This window comes from Centroberyx affinis, unplaced genomic scaffold (genome assembly GCF_046629955.1).
Source record: "Centroberyx affinis isolate AG114_WGS23_722 - 3 ecotype Tasmania unplaced genomic scaffold, CSIRO-AGI_Caff_v1 ptg002268l_1, whole genome shotgun sequence".
Taxonomy (NCBI): domain Eukaryota; kingdom Metazoa; phylum Chordata; class Actinopteri; order Beryciformes; family Berycidae; genus Centroberyx; species Centroberyx affinis.
Window position 1 is genome coordinate 201,884 of NW_027280555.1, and position 21,618 is coordinate 223,501.

Here is a 21,618-nt window from a genome sequence, read left to right on the forward strand (position 1 = left end):
GGGACCTTAGTTAAAGTGTGTGTGTCTGCACCAGTTTTCTTGACACTTATGTTTACAGCACATTTCAGTATTAGTGGTTAGAGTTAGAAATTGAAGTTAACTTGATTCCTTGACTCTGCAAACCTAGCTTTAGGATTTGAAATCAAGTTTCTATCTCTGTTAGTTTCATAGTTGCGGTTGAAAAAACCCCCACTAATCTAATCATCTAATGGTGGAAATCCCCGATCGGAAAATCTCCAAAATATAACATAATAGCATCCTAACTGTCCACCAAATGTCACTTTCTCGGATTTCAGGAAATTTCGTTAATAGGTTTTTCGGCATATCCTGCTGACAGACGGACAAACTAACAGGCAAAAACCTGACCTCCTTGGTGGAGGTAATGATGATGTTGCCCTCGTGTTGAATACTCACCTGGACATCGGGTCAGGAAATGGCACAATTGGCATGAGAGGGTAAAATAACAAATACTGAAAACGAGTTTCCACCAAATACAAACCGCTTCCGCTGTAAACACTGTGATAAAGCAAATCTATGGGGTCTGTTAGTGGGGAAGGGAAACTTTCATTGCAGCCCCAGTTTTAACTACAGTCAGTGGGAAGTGAGAGGTAAGCAGAACCCAATACTGACAAGCCAGTGGGCTGCAGAGTTGAACTGCAGGGGATTCTGCGGGGAGAGAGACGATCGTGCGATGAGGGAAAACACTGAAATGCCATGCGTGCTCCTTTAACCCTGCTGATGGAGCTGCAGCTGGAGCCCCCCCCCCCAATCTGTGTACTGAAGTGTGCTGAAGCAGTAAAAAAGGTGGTGTATGGAAGCAACAAGGACCTGGCTGTTCTCTGGCTTGTTTACTCAGGTCAAATAATAGAGACAACTGATACCCAGCTTCTCCAGGGCTTTTTTTTTTTTTTTTTTGGGTTCATGAAGTCTTCCCTGCTGTCCTCTTATTTGCTGCAATCTGGAGTGGAGGAAGGCTATTATCGGAACCAGAGTCCAGTAGCGAAAAGATGGGACAGAATCGCATGCGTGTACCGTGGAATGCAAACGTATATTTCTACTTATTTATAAAAACACAAAAAGGATACAAATCTGAACATGTATCCAGGTTTTGAAACCAATTTTCGCAGGAACAAAATGACCAAAGTATAGGCCTGCAACCTCTATTTTACAAATTCTTATTATCAGGGCTTTTGCTGTTTGTGGGCTCAGTTAGTGTCTTGGTATAAGTGGAATTTGTTAGTGGAAAACCTAGAAAATATTCAGTTTTTTATGTAAACTTCCTCAGCCCAAATCCTCCCAATCTCTCTTGGCTCTCTTCCTATCTCTGTTATACATGAGGTATTAACTGGTGGTGATAAACTTATCTATTCATGACTCATGATTACACCATAGTAGATAATAGACCAATATGAGTTTTTTTGAAAGCTCACACTGATGATTTTGGATTGAAGCTGATTTTTTGTGCCAATGTTCAATATCTTTAAATTTGACCATTTTCGTGCCAAAAATCCCCCCCGACACACCAGTATTGAGTGTTTCCCTCGGAATTGTATTCTTATCAGGGTGGAAAAGCCTCTGAAACAGCATTTAGACCACACTAAAACTCTCAAACCCATATTGGTATGCTAACCCAACACTATAGTGTGCATTTTTGCTTTTTATTGTAAAGGTTTTCTAACACATTGCTAAATAGGGTCGTAACAATGATATTCCCCTAATTTAAGCCATGTAAAGCAAAGTGTTATATGGGACTGAGAAATCACATTTAATACAGGTAATATGGGTGGAGGCTATGAAATATTATCAACACCAGTTTATTGACTAAAGCATACAGTGGGAGAGACATTACTCTCAATTCAATGTCAGTAAAGATGGTGAAAATGACACACGTCCTTGGGAAAAACTGAACACACAACCAGCTCAAAAAAGCTTTCTTGTTTATTTATTTTTTTTTTCACACAAGCTCCAAATGAAAAGCTTTCTCATTTTCTTTGAAATGGAATCCGAAGAAATGTCACCTTCCACATGTTTTAACACTGATAAATACGTGGTTTCTGCAAATCAAATCTTATCAGAAGAAAGTTTTTTTGTTAGGTGCAATGTGTGGTGAAACAAACAAACAAAAAAAAACAAAAAAAGAGAACATTATTACCAAATGCTTAAGACCAACAAAAGTCTCCCCGACTCGACGGGATCCTTCAAAAGTAAATAGCCCTCCCCGTTTTTCACATCAGTACAGCAGGTCTGTGGGGGGTTGGACCTGCATTAAAGTGCAGACTGGGGGCGGGGGAGGGGGAGCTTGAAGGCCTAAATGGACACCGGGGCCTGAAGGGAAATGTTCCTTCCCTGTGTGAACATTAGCTTATGTATAGCAGACTTACACCGTCGCTATTAGAGTACGTCATCGAAAGTGGCTCAGTAATTTATTACTAGATGCAAACATATTCATCGCCTGATTTCTCACGGGATGTTACTGTGCGTTCACGCTGCGAGCGACGCGGTCAACAAGTCACCGGGAGTCCGTTCATTTCCTACGGAGAACGACCAGGAAAACAAAATCACGATTCAAAACTTCCCACTTCTCCACCACTATAATTTTAAAGACTACAGGAATGAACGTCTCAAAAACGATGCTTCCATCTAGAGCTGCAACGATTAATCGATTAGTTGTCAACTATTAAATTAACCGCCAACTATTTTGATAATCGATTAATCGGTTTGAGTAATTTTTTAAGAAAAAGAAGTCAAAAAAAGTTTCTTTACTCCTCTATGACAGTAAACTAAATATCTTTGGGTTGTGGACAAAACAAGACATTTGAGGACGTCATCTTGGGCTTTGGGAAACACTGATCCACATTTTTCACCATTTTCTGACATTTTATAGACCAAACAACTAATCGATTAATCTAAGAATATAGTCGACAGATTGAAATGAAAATAATCGTTAGTTGCAGCCCTACTTCCATCGACATTTTTTGTTTTTTCTGTTTATTTTCAATTAATGCTACGTACTTAGCGCTTTCTAGCTAGTTACGCTAACTTTAGCTCATCAACATGATGTAATGCTATGAAAGGCAATACCAAAGCAGCGAAAAATAAATGATTTGCCTGTTCAGAATTTCGTAGCTGCAGACAGACCTTCTGTCCGTGTCCACAATTAAACAGAATAGTGCGACCCGTCAACCGAGTTGCTCGCAGTGTGAACGCACGGATACTCGTCAAAAGAGCTAAAAAAAAAAATAAACGGTAATTCTAGATCAATACCTTGGATTCACTTCATCTTTCAGAGGACCAGAATCAGAAAAGGCCTCCGAATTTAATTTCTACGGTTGAGGGACTCCAATCGGATCAGATTATTCAGGTCATCACTTGTGTTGTAATTAAAATGTATTCAATAGCTACTAAAAGCAAAAACCACACCGCATCATTAAACCAGGCGGTCTGTCATCTCCAAAAGTGTCTCCTTCAATTGCACACATGTATTTTCACAAAAGGCATCAGTTTAGGCATTCAAACATCTTGGCACTGAGAAAAAGACCTGTGGAAAAAAACAACAACATGGAGAGCTTGATACATTTTTTTTTTTTTTTTGCTTTTTGCTTTTTTTTTTGGCTTTTTGGAGAGTACATTCTTCATCCTTCCGTGAGAGGATTATATGCAACTAATACAGTATGGTGGTTATGAGGGTCGGGGGTGGGTGGGGAGAAGCAGCTTTTTAGACAGGAAAAGAAACATCAGTCTGGTAAAAACTAAAGCAACAACTACCAGAGCAGGCTGTCGACGGCCTCAAGTGCCACGGAGAGGGGGTAGAAAAAAGAAAAAAAAAAGACCTAGGAACACACTTGTCACACTCCCTCTATCTCTCCATACACCACCCAAGCTTCGTGGTTCGATCCTTTCCTTTCCAGAACCCATCCACAGTAGTCCGCTGATAAGCTCTTGGCACTTTTTTTTTTTGTTGTTTTTTTTTTGGACATGATAAATCAACGTCTGAACAAAATGGACTTTGAAAAACTTCCGTCGTCGATTCCCGCCTCTCCCCTTCACTGTCCCGCGCTCTCGTTGGTCCTCAGAGCTCCGATCACGCTCTGGATGTTTTCCTCGGGAACCTGGAAGAGAAGAGGGGGGGGGGGGGGGTTGATGAGGATTTATATGCCTCTGCTAGTCGGGTTTAAATCCGACTGAACTTCACAGACGGGCTTCCTCACCAGGGCGTGGTCAAACTTGAAGGTGCTGATGTAGTAAGCTGGAATGTCGGCCGTTGCCAGGGGTTCCGATATCTGAGCCACGATGCCGCACTCATCTGAAAAAACAAATGAGTCCTTTATCTCCCTGGCTTAACTAATCCATCGTTACTTCACTCCTCTACACCTGGATGATATGAAAACGACTTGAAAGTCTCGAAACTCGAACTAAAACTAATGTGAAGATCATGTTCCTCCACCACGAAGGATTATGTGACAAACTGGATGCGTCATTTTCACATGTTCGTCATGTAAGAAGGTTACCTAATGGCTAAGCTCAAGCAAGTAAAACGACTTCAGTTAAGGTTAGAGCTGAATTTAGGCAACTAAAACAATTTGGTTGAGGTTAGGGTTAGGTATTGGTCATGGTTAAACTTAAATAAGAAAAAAATTGGACAGGAAAACTTCTCATGAGTTGGGGATTGAAGAGTCGTCAAGGGTTCGAGGCAAATGTATCCAATCTCCACACTCTTCCTTTCCACCGCTCTATTTCAATCTCAAATGTATATTTGGAATTGGGTTAATCTTGCATACTGTAGCAGTAGATTTTAGCATGATGTGGGCCAGCATAAACTAGATGGCACTCGGTAGAGCTCATACCTCCGCCAAGTTAACAAGTTAGTAATTTAGAAAATGTGAAACAAGTTGGTAATGTGGCATGGAAGACCATGCCACATTACCAACTTGTTTCACATTTTCATGACTGGCCCTGAAATGGGACATGAGATCTGCCTGTTCAAATTCTAGACACTTTGAAGCATTTTAGCCGATTATCTCATCACCACATGACCGATCAGCTCTATATCTGTTCAGAACATTAGGGCTGCCCTTCTACCGCTGGACCAAGTTTTGGAAAAATTGGCAGGATGGTTATTTCTAAACCGAAAATATGATCTCCAGTGCCTCCATGTTGTTTGACTGGGCCAATAATGGAGGGTTTGCCTTTTCTTCTGTCTGCTGATTGGCCACTAAGTTTGATGGTGTTACGTTATATGCTATTATGTGAGAAGACACACCTACTGCCACGCCCGCTTTGGCCAATCGGTGTGAAAAGTTCATCAGTTCTTCCTTGCCCCATGACCAAGATTTCCACAAAGTTTGGTGCAAATCTACTCATAGCTTTTTGAGGGGAAAGGGGTGAAAACATAACACCTGTGCAGGTGGAGGTAATTAAATAGCCTTCATAAAAGACTTGATGCTCACCAAATCCTAAAGGCTGTCCCCCAATGCGAACCATTTTCCAAAGCTCTCCAGAAGCACTGGTGAAAAGTACATTGTTGGGGAACCTAGGGTACAAAATACAGTGAAATACACAAAGGAGGGATCATGTCAGCAACTGTTTTATAAATAACATTAGAACATAATGGCACTTGGCTGGTGTTTGCGCCAGGTGATGTCACCTTCTATATAGGGTTGCAAAATTCCGGGAATTTTCAAAGTTGGAAACTTTCCATGGGAATTAACGGGAATTTATGGGAATTAACGGGAATTTATGGGAATAAACGGGAATAAACCAGGAATTTACTAAATTGAAGGTATGCTCTTAATAGGGAACTTAAATATAGTTGGGGAAAATATATTTTAGCATAATCCTGACTAAAACAACCAGATATCATGCAAGTACAGTTGAATATCTATGCTATTCCTCAATCACATGCACACATAGCACACTGCTTACTGCAGGGCTATTGAGACCACGCCCCCTACATGCACTGTGCATTCCTGTGCATTTTTGTTAATTTTTGAATGGGTTGGGTCGGGGGGATGAGTAATATTTAACTCAACATTCATGTTTTTGTTCTTCAATGAAAGAATTGATTGTTCAATAAAATATTTAACACTTGATAAAGTTCTTACAAATAAATCTGTTTTAATTGTATTATTTTGGATGGATGTCTGCTTATAACAAAACAAATATTTATGCTTGGATATGATACCTTTCCATTAAATTACCCTCAATTCCCAGTTAATTCCCATAAATTCCCATTAATTCCCATAAATTCCCATAAATTCCCATAATTCCCATGGAAAGTTTCCAATTTGGAATATTTCCAAAATTCCCCAGCTTAACTTCCCATGGAAATTTACCGGAAACTTTCCGGAAATTTACCGGAAATTTTCCACCCCTTTGCAACCCTACTTCTATATAGTACAACAGGTGGTGACATCACCTGGCACAAAGATCAGACAATAGCAGATTGCCAGTTCAGTACCCTACTTTTCACCATTAGGTGTCACGCTTCATCACAGATTTGGGTGGGGTTTAGTTACTCTTTAAAGGGATGTTTCACCTATTAAACATTATTTATTTTAATGATACTTCACTCAGTCAAATTCAAGTAGTATCTGATTGCACCTACTGCCATTCTTTTGCCTTGCTTCAGTTAACAAATGGCAGATAGCTTGGCTAACAGGGAAGGTGTTAGTTTATGGAGTTGCTGCAGAGAAGCTAACTATTAACCATTCAGCAATCGGAGCAAAGCAGATGTAAACTGCCAGGTAAATTCTGTCACTACTGTTCAACCAGCGGCACTGAATAAGAGAACCATTGTAAAGCAGTGTAAAATGGGTGACCCATCCCTTTAAGGCAACTCACTGGGTCTTATATAAATGTGGGGCCAAAGCTGCCCTACATGCTGCTGTGACAAAATATGTAACTTTAAAAAAATAATGAAAGCTTGGTCCAATTAATGTACCTCCACATAGCTTGGAGAAATGACTGACCCATATAATGGATACCCCATTTATGAATGGACAGTCCTACGATCAAGTGCTAATGTGGTGGTAATAAGGGACAAACCACATGGGATTTGCAGCTGCTCACATTTCTTTATGACCTTTCTGCTTAGTTAGACAGTATACTGTGAGGAGGAGGGGGATGGAGAGGATGGCAAACGAGTCAGATTGAAACCCACTGCGTCATAAGTACATAGTATACCCAAATGCCCCGCTATTGCTTAGCAACAGACTAATTGCCCACTCAAACAACAATCACAAATTGGTTCACACTGTACAGAAATATTATGTCAGTCTAGCCTTGGCTAACGGTGTAAGACGCATCTTGAAAGAACATGGGAAGAGAAAGTGTGGTTGATTACAGCAATAACACCCAGGAGGGCGTTCTTGACTGCCTTTCACAATCAGACTGCTGAAACTAGTCCTAACGAGTGTTTTCTTCAGCTTTACCTCTGTGTTGTCTGTTCATCCATGACCAGAGAGATGTAGCCCTCAATCAGGGAGAAGGAGAAGAAGCGGATGTGGCTGGAGTCCTCGCTCGATGCTCCAGGTTCCTTTGGCCTGGGAAGGTAAGGTATGACGCTAAATATAGTCTGATCAGTGGTGGACAAAACCAAGTTTGGTAATCCTACACCTAGGCGAGCTCTACTTAAGAGTAACAAGGTTGTTCATAAAGAATATTTTCAGATACAAATTCAGACGGATCCGCATTCTCGCTGATTTCGATACCGTTTTTCTTTATTTACAATGCAGTAAACGCAAAAAAGATTGATTCCAGCGGTCCAGCTCAGAAAAACCAGGGCAGAAACATGGTCGATCACAAGATTTCCGACTTCCTGAGTAAATTAATTTTCTTTCCTTTCTTTCCTTTATAGTATGTGTTGAATATGGCTGGTCTTGTTATATCACACAATGCCATTTATATGTGGTCAAAGTATGCTTTTAAATATAATTTGTAATATTCGGGCTAGCTCATTTAGTTAGGGTCCAGCTGAAAGGACATTCAAGACCTGAACTACTTCATAGTCGCCAAATACAAAGTAGTGATGTTAATTTTGCTGCCATTTTCAGTGGTTATAAAATACTGTTGTCTATGAGGCCTTGAGAGCTTTGGGAGACTGATTTTGTGGACTACTAGAGTGTTTGAGTTTTATTAACATTTTTCTATGGCAATTTTGAGCCAGAAATGTATCACTGCCTGCAGAAAATGCCCCTAGGTTTTTACTGATAATTATAATGCCTGAGGAATATTCTTTTAGCTTTTCTATGCTATGCAGCGGAGACTGACAGGGAAGTTAGGAGAGAGGGAGAAAAAGGGGATGATGTGATTCATGAGCAGAATTAGAATTTATTAAGTTGAGAGTACATGGTGTTTGTCTTATTCACTATTCAAACTTGATTCATTTTAGTGGGAGAGGTCCTGTAATATCATTTGGATGTGCGATGTGTGTAATTGCAGAGCATCATTCGCTCAGGACAAAGGATCTCTGATTTCGCACAAATTACTGATGTAAAATGACAAGCTTTTCTGCCGCCCATCACAAAGGCATTGTTAAATTATTGGGTAGTTGTTAGTTTGGACTGGATTACTGTTATTAGATGACCTCTGAGATTCCCAGAACACAGCAGGGTATTTCCTTCAGATGTTGTCCTGTGCTGTATTTTTATTTTATTTGTACTGATTAAAATTATGGATGTCATTGGTGACTGGAGATAACCAAAATGTACACATGTAGGTACAAAAATGCATCTGACGTCTTGTGTCTTTTCAGCATCGCTGTCAGTTACCATCGGTATCAGATATGAGCTACTGTTAGGGTTGGGCCGGTTGGAAACAGATATGTATTTCGTAAAATAAGCCCCAATACCTGTGATCATATGATTGGACTCGGAAAAAACAAAACACATCTGCTGCTGACTGAAGCTATGCGTGTGTTGTCGGCAGCATCTAGGCCTAAAGGTTAATTTAGTATGGATGACAATTAAATTATAGTACATAATTGCACATCGTATTGGTTGATTTAGTACAGACGGTTTCACCCGAACGCTTTTGCATTGCTAGGAGTGAGTGAAAACAACCAGTCAGGAAGTGGCATGCTCATTTTTGCCCAATTGGCCCGACCCTAGTCACTGTGCGGCCTAGATTAGATATGAACAGTCATCCAAAATAATCAGACATGATTATCAGTTAGAACTGAGCATGGCCTGCGGTGTGAATGCAGCCTAAATCATGTTTCCCATGAATCCTCAATCTAAGAGAGAAATAACTCAAAAGTTGTTTGGTACGCTGGTAAGAGATTTAAATGGCCTCCGTTGGTGACCATGTGGTCCTCACCCTCCAGAGTAAAACATGACGTCCATGAGCAGGGTGGCTACAGAGGGCAATGTGTCTGGGTCCAGGCTGGTCACACAGAACATGTTGCTGGGGCTGGATAAGGGGTGGATGATGGGACGGGGCACTGAAACACAAAGCGGTGGAATCTATGAGGGCTCAGAGGCAGCAATATAACAAAGACGCATCTGAATATACTATGTGGCTATAAAAAGTATTCACCCCCCCCTTAACTTTTTGCATATTTTATGTGCTATAAAAAAAGCAGCAAAGCAGCCTTTTCTATTAAAGAGTGGAAATTTTATCTTTCTTGCTAGGAAGTCTTGTCTGTGGAAAACTAAACTCTAGACTCCAAAATCCCTGGTGGAAGACTTAGTTTCAAGAAAGATCAAATTAGAACAATTTTGAAAAGAAAATGTATTCAAAGACCTCTCTATATCCTTAAGATGAAGTATGAATTATAGATATAGAAAACTTTGTGCTCGTTTGGTCTGACGTTGAACTTGGCTGTCCCCTGCACGTTGCCGTCCTTCAAATGCTTGCTGAGGTCAACTCGATTCAAAAATGCCTATATAAACATTCAGTATGGAAATGAATTCAGTTTTATGCCTACCGAGTTTTGGCTTTACAAAGCCATTGGTGACTCCCAGACTGTGAGCGGCGACAGTCTCTCCATTGACCACCCTCAGCAGAGTGAACTCGGAAGACAGCGTATGCATTACCAGGGGCAGGTCTCGCTCTCGAACCTGGGGAGAAACCAAAAGATTCATGGGGTGAGTTCGGAGGGTCAGAATAAAAACAAATGCGGTGGAGAGCAGGCTGAGGAAACAGAAACATTCAAAGAAAAATTCCATCCTCAGATACTTTTTCACTGTTATATATCATCAATCTGTGATGTTCAGTGCATTCCAGGAGTTACTTTGTGACGCAGTATTGTAATTTACTTTTTTGGTGTACCCACTTTCTCTCAACCTGCCTCATCTACTTCTACTTCAGTTAGTGATTTTCTACATTTCCCATAATGCCTTTCAATAACCCTCAGAGATTGGACCTCGACTTTTTGTATTCAGGTGGGTTATATACAGCAGTGATTCTCAACATTTTTCATATCATGGACCCCTAATTTAGTACACATTAGAGCCACAGACCCCCATTTGAGGGAGATTTTGTCTCTCGAACCCAAATCTGAGAATATTTTTATTGTCAGATATGATTTTGTTCAGAATTCCATGACTTTCTGTATGTAGGTAGAGAGATAAGAGTGAAACTATGATCAGAACAGCCATTCTTCTACATTCTCTAGCATGTTAACATCTTGTAAATGAAGTAATGGTGAAGTTTAACAATTTATCAGTTTGCTGGGGACCCCCTGGAACCCCCTCAAGGACCCCTGGTGGTCCCCGGACCCCACATTGAGAACCACTGATATACAGTATGTAGGTGCCGGATTATTGCCACTGAACCTGATGTCTTGTTATCTACATTTAGCCAGTTATCCCCGGGAATAAGAAAAATACACCATCAAACAACAAAATGGAAGGTACATCACAAATAGCTTTTTTATGAACAGTGTTAAAGTGTTTTAGGGTGGAGTTTTCCTTGAAGTTCATGTCAAAGGGCCCGCTTCAAAAATCCAATTAATTTTGCAATGTACTTCTATTTGCATTTTAATGACTTTGCATTTGGAAAATATTGTTAATTAACAATTGAGTTCCACAGTAGCAAACAATTAAATGTCATTTCAAGAGTCAAAGCAAATTGCTTAAATAAATACTTGATGTAACCAAACTCATTATGGCTGTACAACAAGAAGCAAGAATTCTTAGCATGCAGGCCAATGCCTGACGAATCAAAGCTTAGTATATTAAAGGGTGAACATTTGGGATCCCAAGACAAAGTAAATAATTTTATAGCTAGTTCAACCTATAAAATGCTTGATCATGGTATATACATTATATCAAGCCTCAGTATGCCTTCTTCTTTGCTGTTCCTGATAGAAGTGTGATTGCTGAAAAAATAGAGGCTGTTAACAGGCTGTTTCTTTGCCCATGGCGACTACAAAAACTTCAGATGAACTGCACTGACTGTGTGAGCAGAAGGTAAAGTTCCTTGTGAGAAGCTGGTCTGTAACTCCTCTGAGTGGCCTGGCTCAGTCAGGATACTTATGGCTCCCTCTAAATGAATGCATTCAACATTTGGGTCATTTATGTAACACAAAAGATCATAACGGCAAAAAAAAAAATCCTTAGCTGGCCTGTGTTTCGGTCTGTTCAGACATCCAGTAATGCAATCAGACAGTGTGAGACGAGGACATAGATGGAGACAGAAGATGAAAAAAAAAAGAAAGAAATGAACAGGAGACCAGGAAAAATAAGGAGTTTGAGAGGGTGGTGGGCGTGGGCGGCAGGGTGATCTTTCACCCTGCGGGTTTTTTCCCTGTTTTTTCTGACATAGCAGTTATGAGGATTGTAGCTAGGAGCAGCCAGCGGAGAGAGGAAACAGGCCTTATGTATGTTACCTGGAATTCCAGCAAGAGGCTGAGCTGCTGATCCTCTTACGCAACTACCGGCAGATTATCAACATCGACACAGGTTCTTTCTTTCATTTTCATAAACAGGCCGTGGCTATTCAGCAGCCCTTGTTTCCCCCCCCCCCATCCAAGCAAGGCAATAAAAAAGACTCCCTGTGGCCAAAAAGGCTTTGGTATGAGAAAGGACTTCTTCCTAAACCAAGGACAGTGGGGCTGTGGAAGGTACACTATATCCACTATTATTGCTTTTTCATGTCAGGCATTGTGGAAGTAAACAGCTGTGTAGCCAGTGGTAGCATAATAGACAAACACTGCAACCCTCTGTGGACGCTATGAAACTGTACAAGTGATCGATTTTCTACTCGTAAAGAATAACAAAGTAAGATTCTTACAGCATCGGACCTCGGTGTTCAATAGCACATGTGTGAAGTGACATGAAACAAGAAGGCTTTTCCAATCACTTCTGATATTTGACTGAGTTTTAATATTTGCAGGATAGAATGGCACTGTAAGAGAGATTCACAAAATTGCCTGTTTTTTTTGCGAGCCATAGCCCAGTATCCTTCTTTAAACTGTGCTGGATTGAGAAATGCAATAATCCCATCAACTAGTGTTGTCACAATACAGAGCTTTTACTTTAATACCACAACTTAGTTGTTATCTAAAGATTTAATACTACTACCATACCACAGCAAACATGAAAAACCATAAAGCAATGTGTTTCCACACTTGACTTGGCCCGCTTTGCAGCAACTTCTGCACAGAGATTTTGGTGTCAGTGGAGTGTCCGTGTGTGTTGACTCTGTAAGGGAAATTGTTCCATATTTGGCTCCTGGCATCAAGCAGTGTCAACCAGTTTAAGTGGACTGGGATCCAGTTCAAGATGTGGTGGACTGTTGGACACTGTTGCCACCTTGTCAGCTGTGTGACTGGGCTCAATTTTGCGCCAACTACTGCAGTCCAGTATCAGTGGTTCTCAACGTGAGGTCCGGGGACCACAAGGGGTCCTTGAGGGGGTTTCAGAGGGTCCCCAGCAAATCAATGAATTGTTCAAATGAATTTCAGCATTATTTCATTGACCAGAAGTTGAGAAAATTAGAGAATGTAGAAGAATGACTGTTTTGATCATAGTTTCACTGCTATCTCTCTACCTGCAATACAGATAGAAATTCTGGACAAAATCATATTTAACAATAAAAATATTCTCAAATTTGGGTCCAATTTCTAGACAAAATCTCAAATGGGGGCCTGTGGCCCTAATGTGGACTAAATTAGGGGTCCTTGATATGAAAAAGGTTGAGAATCATTGCATTAGGGTCTAAGGTTGGGGGTGCTGGGTAGGTTAGGCTATGTAGAATAGGTAGATTGTTTGTCTTGCTAAATCTGCTCTTGCCTACCTTGTGTTTTTCGCTATGCTTGTCCTACATAATTTTGTTCACCATTGATTGTGTTTAGTTAGATCTAGCTAGACACATTCTCTGTAAAGTCCTCTGAGACATGCTTGTGATAAAGGGCTATATAAATAAACTTGACTTGACTTGACACTCACCAGAATGAAGTCCGTCTGATACGTTGACAGCATGAATACAGAGATGTTGTGGTCGGCCAGGGGTGCGATGACTGATTTGGCGATTTTGGTGACTCCGATGGGCTGTGAGTTGGAGGCGTTGCCGCCCCCGGACACCACGTTAAGGGCCAACCATGTGGCGTCAGCGACGCTGATGTGCTCCGACTCGGGCAGCTCTGGGAACAGACAGGAGAGCCATGTCAAAAGTGTGAAAGTGGAGCTGTGTATCTTGAGCGGACCGTTTCTGTCCTGGAATGAACAGCTAAGAGGCATTGTTAGGTGTGACATATAAAGCACATAAAGCACAGAGTCAGATGGATTATTGCAGCTATAAAATGGAAGCACCACAACACACCACTGTATTACAAAAGAAAGAATTTAAATAAATGTTTGACTTTTAATTAGATAATAAAAGTAATAATCCTCAACATTTTCATATAAATAAATGTCTGTCCTACTCTATTGCTGATTGCGATAACACAATGTGATTCAACAGGTTGAACCTATTACACAATGTGATTCAACGCTCTAGCCAGTTCATGAAAGCTTTTCCATTTGCTCTTGGAAAAATCTTCTGGCTCACAGGGAGTGATGCATTTTACATTTCCGGTTTGTTTGGAATCAACAGAAGAAGAACTGGGTAGTTAACATGAGCAGCGATAGCAGCCATGACTGAACAGACAAAGAAAAGAGAAACTCAAACTGCATGAACAGAAAATCCAAGGACTGTGAATCTCACAAATGACCCCTTGATCATTATAATGATTAAATGTTATTCTTCCGTCAACCAATGAAGAGTAGACACAGAAAGTACCAATGAGTCATGATTTTCAGTCATTACGAAGCACTGCACATGACTGAATTATGACATACTACTTACTTTTTTAAAGCCCGGTTTAATTAACTACACTTTCACGTGAAGTTTTAGCAGGACATTTGAATATTCAAGCTTCAATTCACAGCACGGTTGCCTGAATCCGTTTATGTAAATGCATCAGATTTGTAAATTATCAAAAAAAATCTGGCGTTACTCGTTTGGGTTTCATAGTTTACTTCAGGCATAAAAAACACTTTGAGCCAGCCGACAGTAGAAAATACCTGCGCCTGTTATGCAACAAATAGCTTGTGGTATCCAGGGTAACCAACAAGGGTCACGCTGGAAAAGGGTCTGTAATGACATGGATTCACTCACTCAGCCAACCACGAAACCCAGCGAGTGGCAGCTTGGCCTTACATGCATAATGGTACGGACAATGAGGCAATGTGTGGTCAAACATTGCCAGTCAACGTACACGGTATTGGAGAGAGAATCCTAGATTACACAACGTGATCTTTTCCTGCTGCCTGATCTATGGTTGCCACAGTAACTTGAGAGATCCACAAGTAATTGCCTAGAGACCCGGAGAGGCCCACCTTTGAAGCCTTCCTCGTCGACGATAATGGTGTAGTCCTCCGGAGTCTCCGTCAAGCTGAAAAACTTGCATCTGAAAACGGAGAGAGAGAGAGAGAGAGGAGAGTTCAGACAGTGGTTATGGTTATGGTAGTGGTTAGATTGACTCACTGCCTCTGGATATTAGAATGGCAAGCTCTCTCTGTATTTTTAAAAGGAAATTAAAGACCTATCTTTTTAATCTGGCTTTTAATTTGGAGTAATGTTATAGCCTTCGTTTTTAAGTTCTAATCATTGGTTTTTACTTTATTTTTTATCCCTGGTGTTTATTTTATTGTATTTTTATTTTATTTTATTGACTCTTATTTATTGATTTTTAAAACATTTTATTGTTTTATTGTTGTAATTTTGCTATGTGAAGCACTTTGGGCTGCATGCTTGTATGAAAGGCGCTATCTAAATAAAGTTGAGTTGAGCAGATTAGTTACATCCCAAGTGATTTTAAGGAGTGTTGTCTCCACCTCCGGCTCTACTGCATCCTGAAGCATTCATGACATCGACCTCACATGTCCCACGCAAGATTAAAAGTATGCCTGTGAGTTTCTTCTTTATCACCGTTTATCATCGCTCCGCTTGCAATACAAATCTCTCTGGTACTAAATTGTGCAAATCGTGCTATGAGAGGAATTTCTGAGCGATGGAAAGATGTTTTTGAACAAGCAAACACGCAAGATGATACTTGTGTCTTTGAATTGTTTTCATTCCTCAACATTTGTCAATCCAAGCATGTACGTTTCTGATTATACAGTAAAACCTGGTTGGTTCAGAAGAGCGGGACGGGGGAGCAACAATATTTAATTATACCGGAAAGTGTCAGGACGACTGACAGCACTTAGGACTTTTTATGATGATGGTGTGTGTCCCTTGAGTGTCATCTCATCAAATGACCGGATCCATGTTACTGTGGGCTTAACTGACTGGGTAAAGAACACCCTTTCCCAGTGTGTGATTCGCAGTTTAACAAAATAATAAATAAAATATGTCATGATTGTCTTTACCTGGATTAGGCCTATATTTGGTGCAGGGTTGTGGGTTTGACTTATTATAGGATATTGTTTCAAGTCAGCTTGAAGTCACACCCAAAGGACTCACACAAGTCAATACCTTGCGTCAGGACAAGGGAAAACTGTAGTGGAAAACACCAAGCACATCACAACTGTGTTAATCAGATTCTGTACAGGCTAGCTATTGAATGCTTGCACTTCATATTTCACTGAAAGGTGTGAAGAACCGCAGGAAAATAACAGACAAGGACTCTTAACAGGCATTTCTAGGGAAATAGCAGTTTCTCTTGGAATTAAATAAGCTGTAGTGTCATGCTGAGTTATTTTGAGCACTGTCGTTTTAGTATTGTGGTCGACCTCCAAAATATAATGGAAATTAGTCTGTGTTGTTAATGCTTTTGTAACCACTTTTATAATCATGGTCATGTCATTAAAAACACTACTTCATGACTCAATATGGCACTCTTTAACAGTGCCAGTGCCAAGACACAAAGAAAGTGGCCTTATGTCTAGATCAACAATAAAATAGCAAATTAATGGAGAGGGATATTAACCTTCATCTAGCTGCTAATTCACTGAACACTTAGCCAGCATCACTCACATTCTGTGTGCATGCAAGGAACTTCACAAGGAGCCTCTAAATTAGTCTATATTATAAAGTATTGCACTGTAATACCATTGACAACCTCACAGTATCCCCAAACAAGAAAAAAAAAAACAATCACAACAAATGCTGTGTTAGTGATAGGGGACTTCAGGCGGCATGTTACTAAAAATAAAGTTGATTTATTATGAGCATAACCTCATAATATTCCAAAACTAAACCGTCCCACACAGCTAATTTGGTTTGTGAGTTATTGGTGCGAGTTAATGAGTTTGAATTAGGCTAGTCCTGTGAGCGATGTCATCCGGAGGATACATCCATAAATTTCACAGTGTTTAGAGCTTGTTTTACAGCTTGTTTTATGCACTTAGTACAGTGAAAATACCTTTGGAATTCAAATTTAAACAGGGATTTACAATCATAGTCTCTCTCTGTCTCTAATCTCTGTGACGAATCAATTACCACAAAGGTTGGTACAAAATAGAGTTCTATTGTTGGCAAAATTGAAATGTCCCTTTAACAATACAAATATAAAATACAAATACAATACAAAACATTTTATAGCAGAAAAACATGTTAATTGACCATTTCATTTTAAACATTATGATAAAACAACTACAACTATAGGTCCAAAATGCCATGATATGACTGAATGAATTTAGGAAAGGTTTTTTACTGTGCATTGGTGCTCTTTTTCAGCACCACCATGCCTCACATTCATAAAGTAACAGTAAACAGTAAACCTCCACAACCAGGGCAAGCACCAAGTGCTTACTAGAAAAGCTCCAAGAAAACATCAAATGGGAAAAAGTGAAAATCTATCTACCCAAGCAAATCCATTGTCAAAAGGGAGCTCTATATTGGTTCTACATTGACAAAAAACCTATAATACCCATAAAACCCACTGATAAGAGCTTACTACCCGGTAAACAATAGCTGTGGTTTCTCCACGTTGGTCTGCTGCCCCAAATGTTGAGGCCATTAACCATCTAGAAAATTCCCATTACAAAGTTTGGGAAGTTGGAAAGAGTGATAGGCTCATCAAAGATATGGCGTATGTCTAGCCTGGTGTCCAGCCCCTATGAATCGCAGTTTTCAGCACTTCGGCACTATTCATAGGGGCTGGATACCAGGCTAGCGTATGTCCATAAGACTCTACAGAAGAGAAAAGAGGAATTCAAATGTACCAGAGCCACACAAGAAATTACATTGACAGAATACAGAGATTTGACAATAAAAGATGAAGCCCCCAATGGGGAGGAAGTGGACCCCAACGAAAGCAATTCAACGTGATAAATCGGCCCTCAGGTGTAAGCACTTTGTACGGTAGAGTCCAGGTGAAGCTAGCTTCATAATCAGAGCCACCACCAATGTCCTACATAAACTGAAAAATCTCCGCTAAAGGAGAGGCAAGGATGCACCATGCTCACTCTGTCCAAAGACAGACAATCTCAAGGATAAGCCAACCAGCAAACTCTGGGTCTGAAGTCAAATGAAATGAATTGGTGCAGTCCTCGAAGGCAGGCTGAAATCCCTGCCCTAACTCCCGAAACACATAGCCTCAAATAGGACTCGTCATCACCCAGAATTTGCCCCAAGCACTTCAAGGCCCAACCTAGTGTTGTGGTTGAACATAGGCGGCTTCAATCATCAAAGTTACCCTGAGAAGACAACCTTGGATGAGGCGTATAAGCACAAAAACCTGTGGTATGATGACCTAACAGTCGAGAATGAATGAATGAACACATTTTGGAACTGGATTTGACTGCACTTCCTTTCGTTGTGAGACTTGACTTGGTACACCACATTGGAACCTGGGCCTTGAGACACAGACTTAGTTCACACCAAGCATGTTTGTGGAGTGGTTGAACTCTGGAGTGGTTACTCCTATAGTTCAGCTTGTATGTCCAGGTGAGAATGAAGCCATTCAAACTGGGGTGGCATCAAATAACCACGACAAGATGCCTGAAATGCAGGTCCTCTTCCAAGCAAACTGCATTGTGTTTTTTTTAGGAGTGAGAATGTAATCTGAACCATAGCAAATGACCCCAAAATGCAAGGTTTGAGGGCAAACTGCAGTCTGGACTGATGCTCATATTCAGCTATTTCTTCATGTTTTCTTAACTGGTATGAACAGCAGAGAAATACAAAAATGCAATAACAAACTGTCCCACCATAGTTTGGACTGAAGATGTGATCGCACCCATAGACTTGACACCTGTAGGCTGACGGTGTTATAAATGTGGATGCCTGTGTAGAAATATATGCTTTAAGAGATGCGTTCTGAGACAATTTCCCTAAATGTACCTGGTTAGATACATAAAAATTGTACACTATGAAAGAAGTCATCCTGGCTGTCTGGATGACTAACGATGGTAAACAAGTCTTCTGTGTTAGTACTTACCTTTGTACTGAAAATGGTCCATGGCAGAGAAAGAGAGGGATTGACCGCAGTGCTGTGACTGTCTGGGACAGTGAGCCGCACCTCATAAAACATTGAGATAACACCCCAACCCCATTCAAAAGGTGACTACTCCAATCAGATAATACATGGCAGATTTATGTTGAGTGTCAGCTGATGTGTGGCTTCGTGCAGCTCTTTATATGATCTGTACTCAGCAGACATGCTTTTCAAAATGCTGTATATTGCCATTAATACAAACCAATTATCTCCAACAAATAGTAAACGTGCTTTGAAAATCTAGTGTTTATTCTCAATGTAGCTGCAATTAATTTTCCATTTAATAGAACTGATGCCACATTTAAAATGACTTAAAATGATTGTTACAATTTCTTGAGTCACAATGAAATGGCAAATACCATGGACCAATGGACAAGCGTTTTGGGGAGTGTATGCATTCCAAACTGAATCTGGGGCTGTACAATCAAAACAAAATCAACTGCTATGGATGCCCAGTGCCTGAAATACCAACTGATTAACCACAGAATTCCTAACCATTTGATAAGGCATTCTTATCACACAACTTGGTTGAAAGGCATAACCCATAGTGCAAAAAGGAAGAGGATATTAAATATCACTATAGTGCTAATATTAGCATGTCATATGAGGATTGTTCTCAGTATTCCACAGTTTATTTGTGGTGGCTGTTAGCAAAACGTGGGTCCAATTCTGGTGTTATGAAGTTATGTTTGATATATTCATTCTGCTCTTTTTTGCAATGATGGATTACACCTTCACACAAGCAGCAGTGTGCTTCAGTGAGTCAATACCCATTTGGGTGTAACTGTCCACCCTTCACACATTAAAAAAGTGCACAATCAGCTAGTATGGAGAAAAAAAAAAACTTATCAACTGGGCAGTTTTTGAAAGCATTAGAAATTCCTTTTGTGACTGCAGTGAAGTGCAGCTTTAGACCATGCAGAATGATGTTATACACTGACATGACAACAAGCAGCTCCATTGACTCCACTGGTGCAACAGCCATGGCAGATACATGGCTTTTTCTCTACCAGTAAAACAAGTCAATAGACACTTCAAAAGGTAGCAGGCGTGGCTGGAAAGTCAGAAATATGTGTAGCTGAATAACAGTAATCTGATTCCAAGAAATGGCAGAAATGTAAATATAATCCATTAGCTACTGTAAAAAAAACACAGTAATCAGATGACAGATACTTTGAAAAAAACAAAAAACAGTGATTACTTGTTGGAATATGGTGATAGATTCAAAAGGGAAAAGGCATTTATAGTAGGCTAGACTGTGAGATTTTACTGTGCACATCTTGAAATGATGCCACTGACTGACACTGGTTTTTACATGATTGCAATATTCATATACAAGTCTGTATTAAAGGACTTGGGAGGCAAAGTCACCCAAGAGTAACTAAAAGTAATAAGATTATGTTATTGGGTTTAAATCCAGTGGATTATTTGCAATTACAGCAGGTTATCAGTAATCTGCTAGGGATTCCGTTTTGAAAGTAACCCTTCCTACACCCTGATTTATTTTCCCATGGACAAGAGGGAATTAGAGACTTGCCAGTTCACTGCCACCCATGCAGCGACGACTTATTTTTTCCTGTTATAAAAGAAGCCGTGGCAGACACGGCTACTGTGTCAGTGAATTGATTTGCTTAGGCTAATAGACTGTCGTGGTAATAAAAATGCAGAACAACAGTGTGCCTACAGTACAGCAGAGCCTACACCACAGACCAGAGCAGTGACTTAAGCAGAAGGCCTGTTTAACAAGCCACTGCCAGGGCTATTTCAATGAAAGTTTCCTCAAGCAGAATGGCTGGCAACGCGTATCCACTTTAGCTAGGTTGTGTGAATGTCTCCTGCTGCTCGTGCAAGTTTGGTTTAGCATGTGTTATAATGTTACTGAGACAAGGAAAAACAGGCAGCAGACACACACACACACCCCTTGGCGTCGACCCAGCTACAGATGGCACAAAGCTACAAAATGACACTACAGAACAAGGATAGGCCTGGAAACTGGTGGTACAGACACTCCAAATAATAAATAATGATGTGTTTTTCAGTATTAATACAACTACAGGAACTAGAGCAGGAATTACACTGCTGCTTTTCAACACAATGATACAACTACGTGCAGCCTCGTCATTAGTTTGCAATAATGTTATAACAGCAGTATCCTTCCAGTAAATATGTACAGCACTGTAGCGGCTGTAAAACACACATGACACAACGTGTTCGCATGAATCGTGTCTGGGAAGTTACGTACCTTGTTTTCGAGGCCAAGAAGGCGAGTTTTATTAATCCATGAGTGCAAATCTGGATCCCCTCTTTTTCTATACTCGCCACTTTCAAGCTGTGCTCTAAAATGTGTAGCTCCATCTTTTACGTCTTCTCATTTGAGGAACGACTAAAAATTTAAATCTAAATAGTTTCAAATAAGATGCATAAATAAATAAATACGGACATAAAACCGCTACGGCTTATTAAATAGTGAAATAAAGAGAGAAGCAGGGTGGAATAAAGAAAGCAAAGAGGTAAAACGGACCCACTGTCAAAACGGCGACGGAACCGTTTACACTTCCGGTATGTGTTTTTCAAAGTAAAAGTATTCGAGACGAGCTCAGATGACCACACACAGGGGATTTATGGTTCAAAGAAAGGACTGTAGCTATTAGTGAGGTGATTTTTGACTAGGGTTACAAAGATATATTGGT

The 21,618-nt window shown here is 40.3% G+C and overlaps 1 protein-coding gene across 2 annotated transcripts; it reads right to left on the bottom strand.

Annotated features, from left to right (window-relative positions):
- Positions 1-1,920: 1,920 nt before the first annotated feature.
- castor2 (cytosolic arginine sensor for mTORC1 subunit 2) lies at positions 1,921-21,335 on the bottom strand. 2 transcript variants are annotated; one of them, XM_071532891.1, is made up of 10 exons: positions 21,171-21,335; positions 14,823-14,893; positions 13,392-13,585; positions 9,942-10,058; positions 9,833-9,854; positions 9,316-9,439; positions 7,431-7,541; positions 5,448-5,530; positions 4,209-4,303; positions 1,921-4,109 (listed from the first exon to the last, which is right to left on the bottom strand). In XM_071532891.1, exons 1-10 carry the CDS (start codon positions 21,281-21,283, stop codon positions 4,044-4,046), a joined length of 996 nt encoding a protein of 331 aa, XP_071388992.1. In that variant the 5' UTR covers positions 21,284-21,335; the 3' UTR covers positions 1,921-4,043. The 2 variants fall into 2 exon arrangements, with proteins under 2 accessions (XP_071388992.1, XP_071388991.1); XM_071532890.1 differs by lacking the exon at positions 9,833-9,854 and having other exon boundaries at positions 9,926-10,058.
- Between the last annotated feature and the right edge of the window lie 283 nt (positions 21,336-21,618).

Bases quoted from the DNA above. Each gene is read 5' to 3' on its own strand.
- castor2 (XM_071532891.1), bottom strand. From the start codon at position 21,283: ATGGAGCTACACATTTTAGAGCACAGCTTGAAAGTGGCGAGTATAGAA. The intron at 9,440-9,832 runs GTGCAGGGGACA...TTTGTGTTTCAG, and splicing joins AGCATTTGAAGGACGGCAAC to TGCCCCGTCCCATCATCCAC. The intron at 4,304-5,447 runs GTGAGCATCAAG...TTGTTTTTTCAG, and splicing joins GGGACAGCCTTTAGGATTTG to ATGAGTGCGGCATCGTGGCT.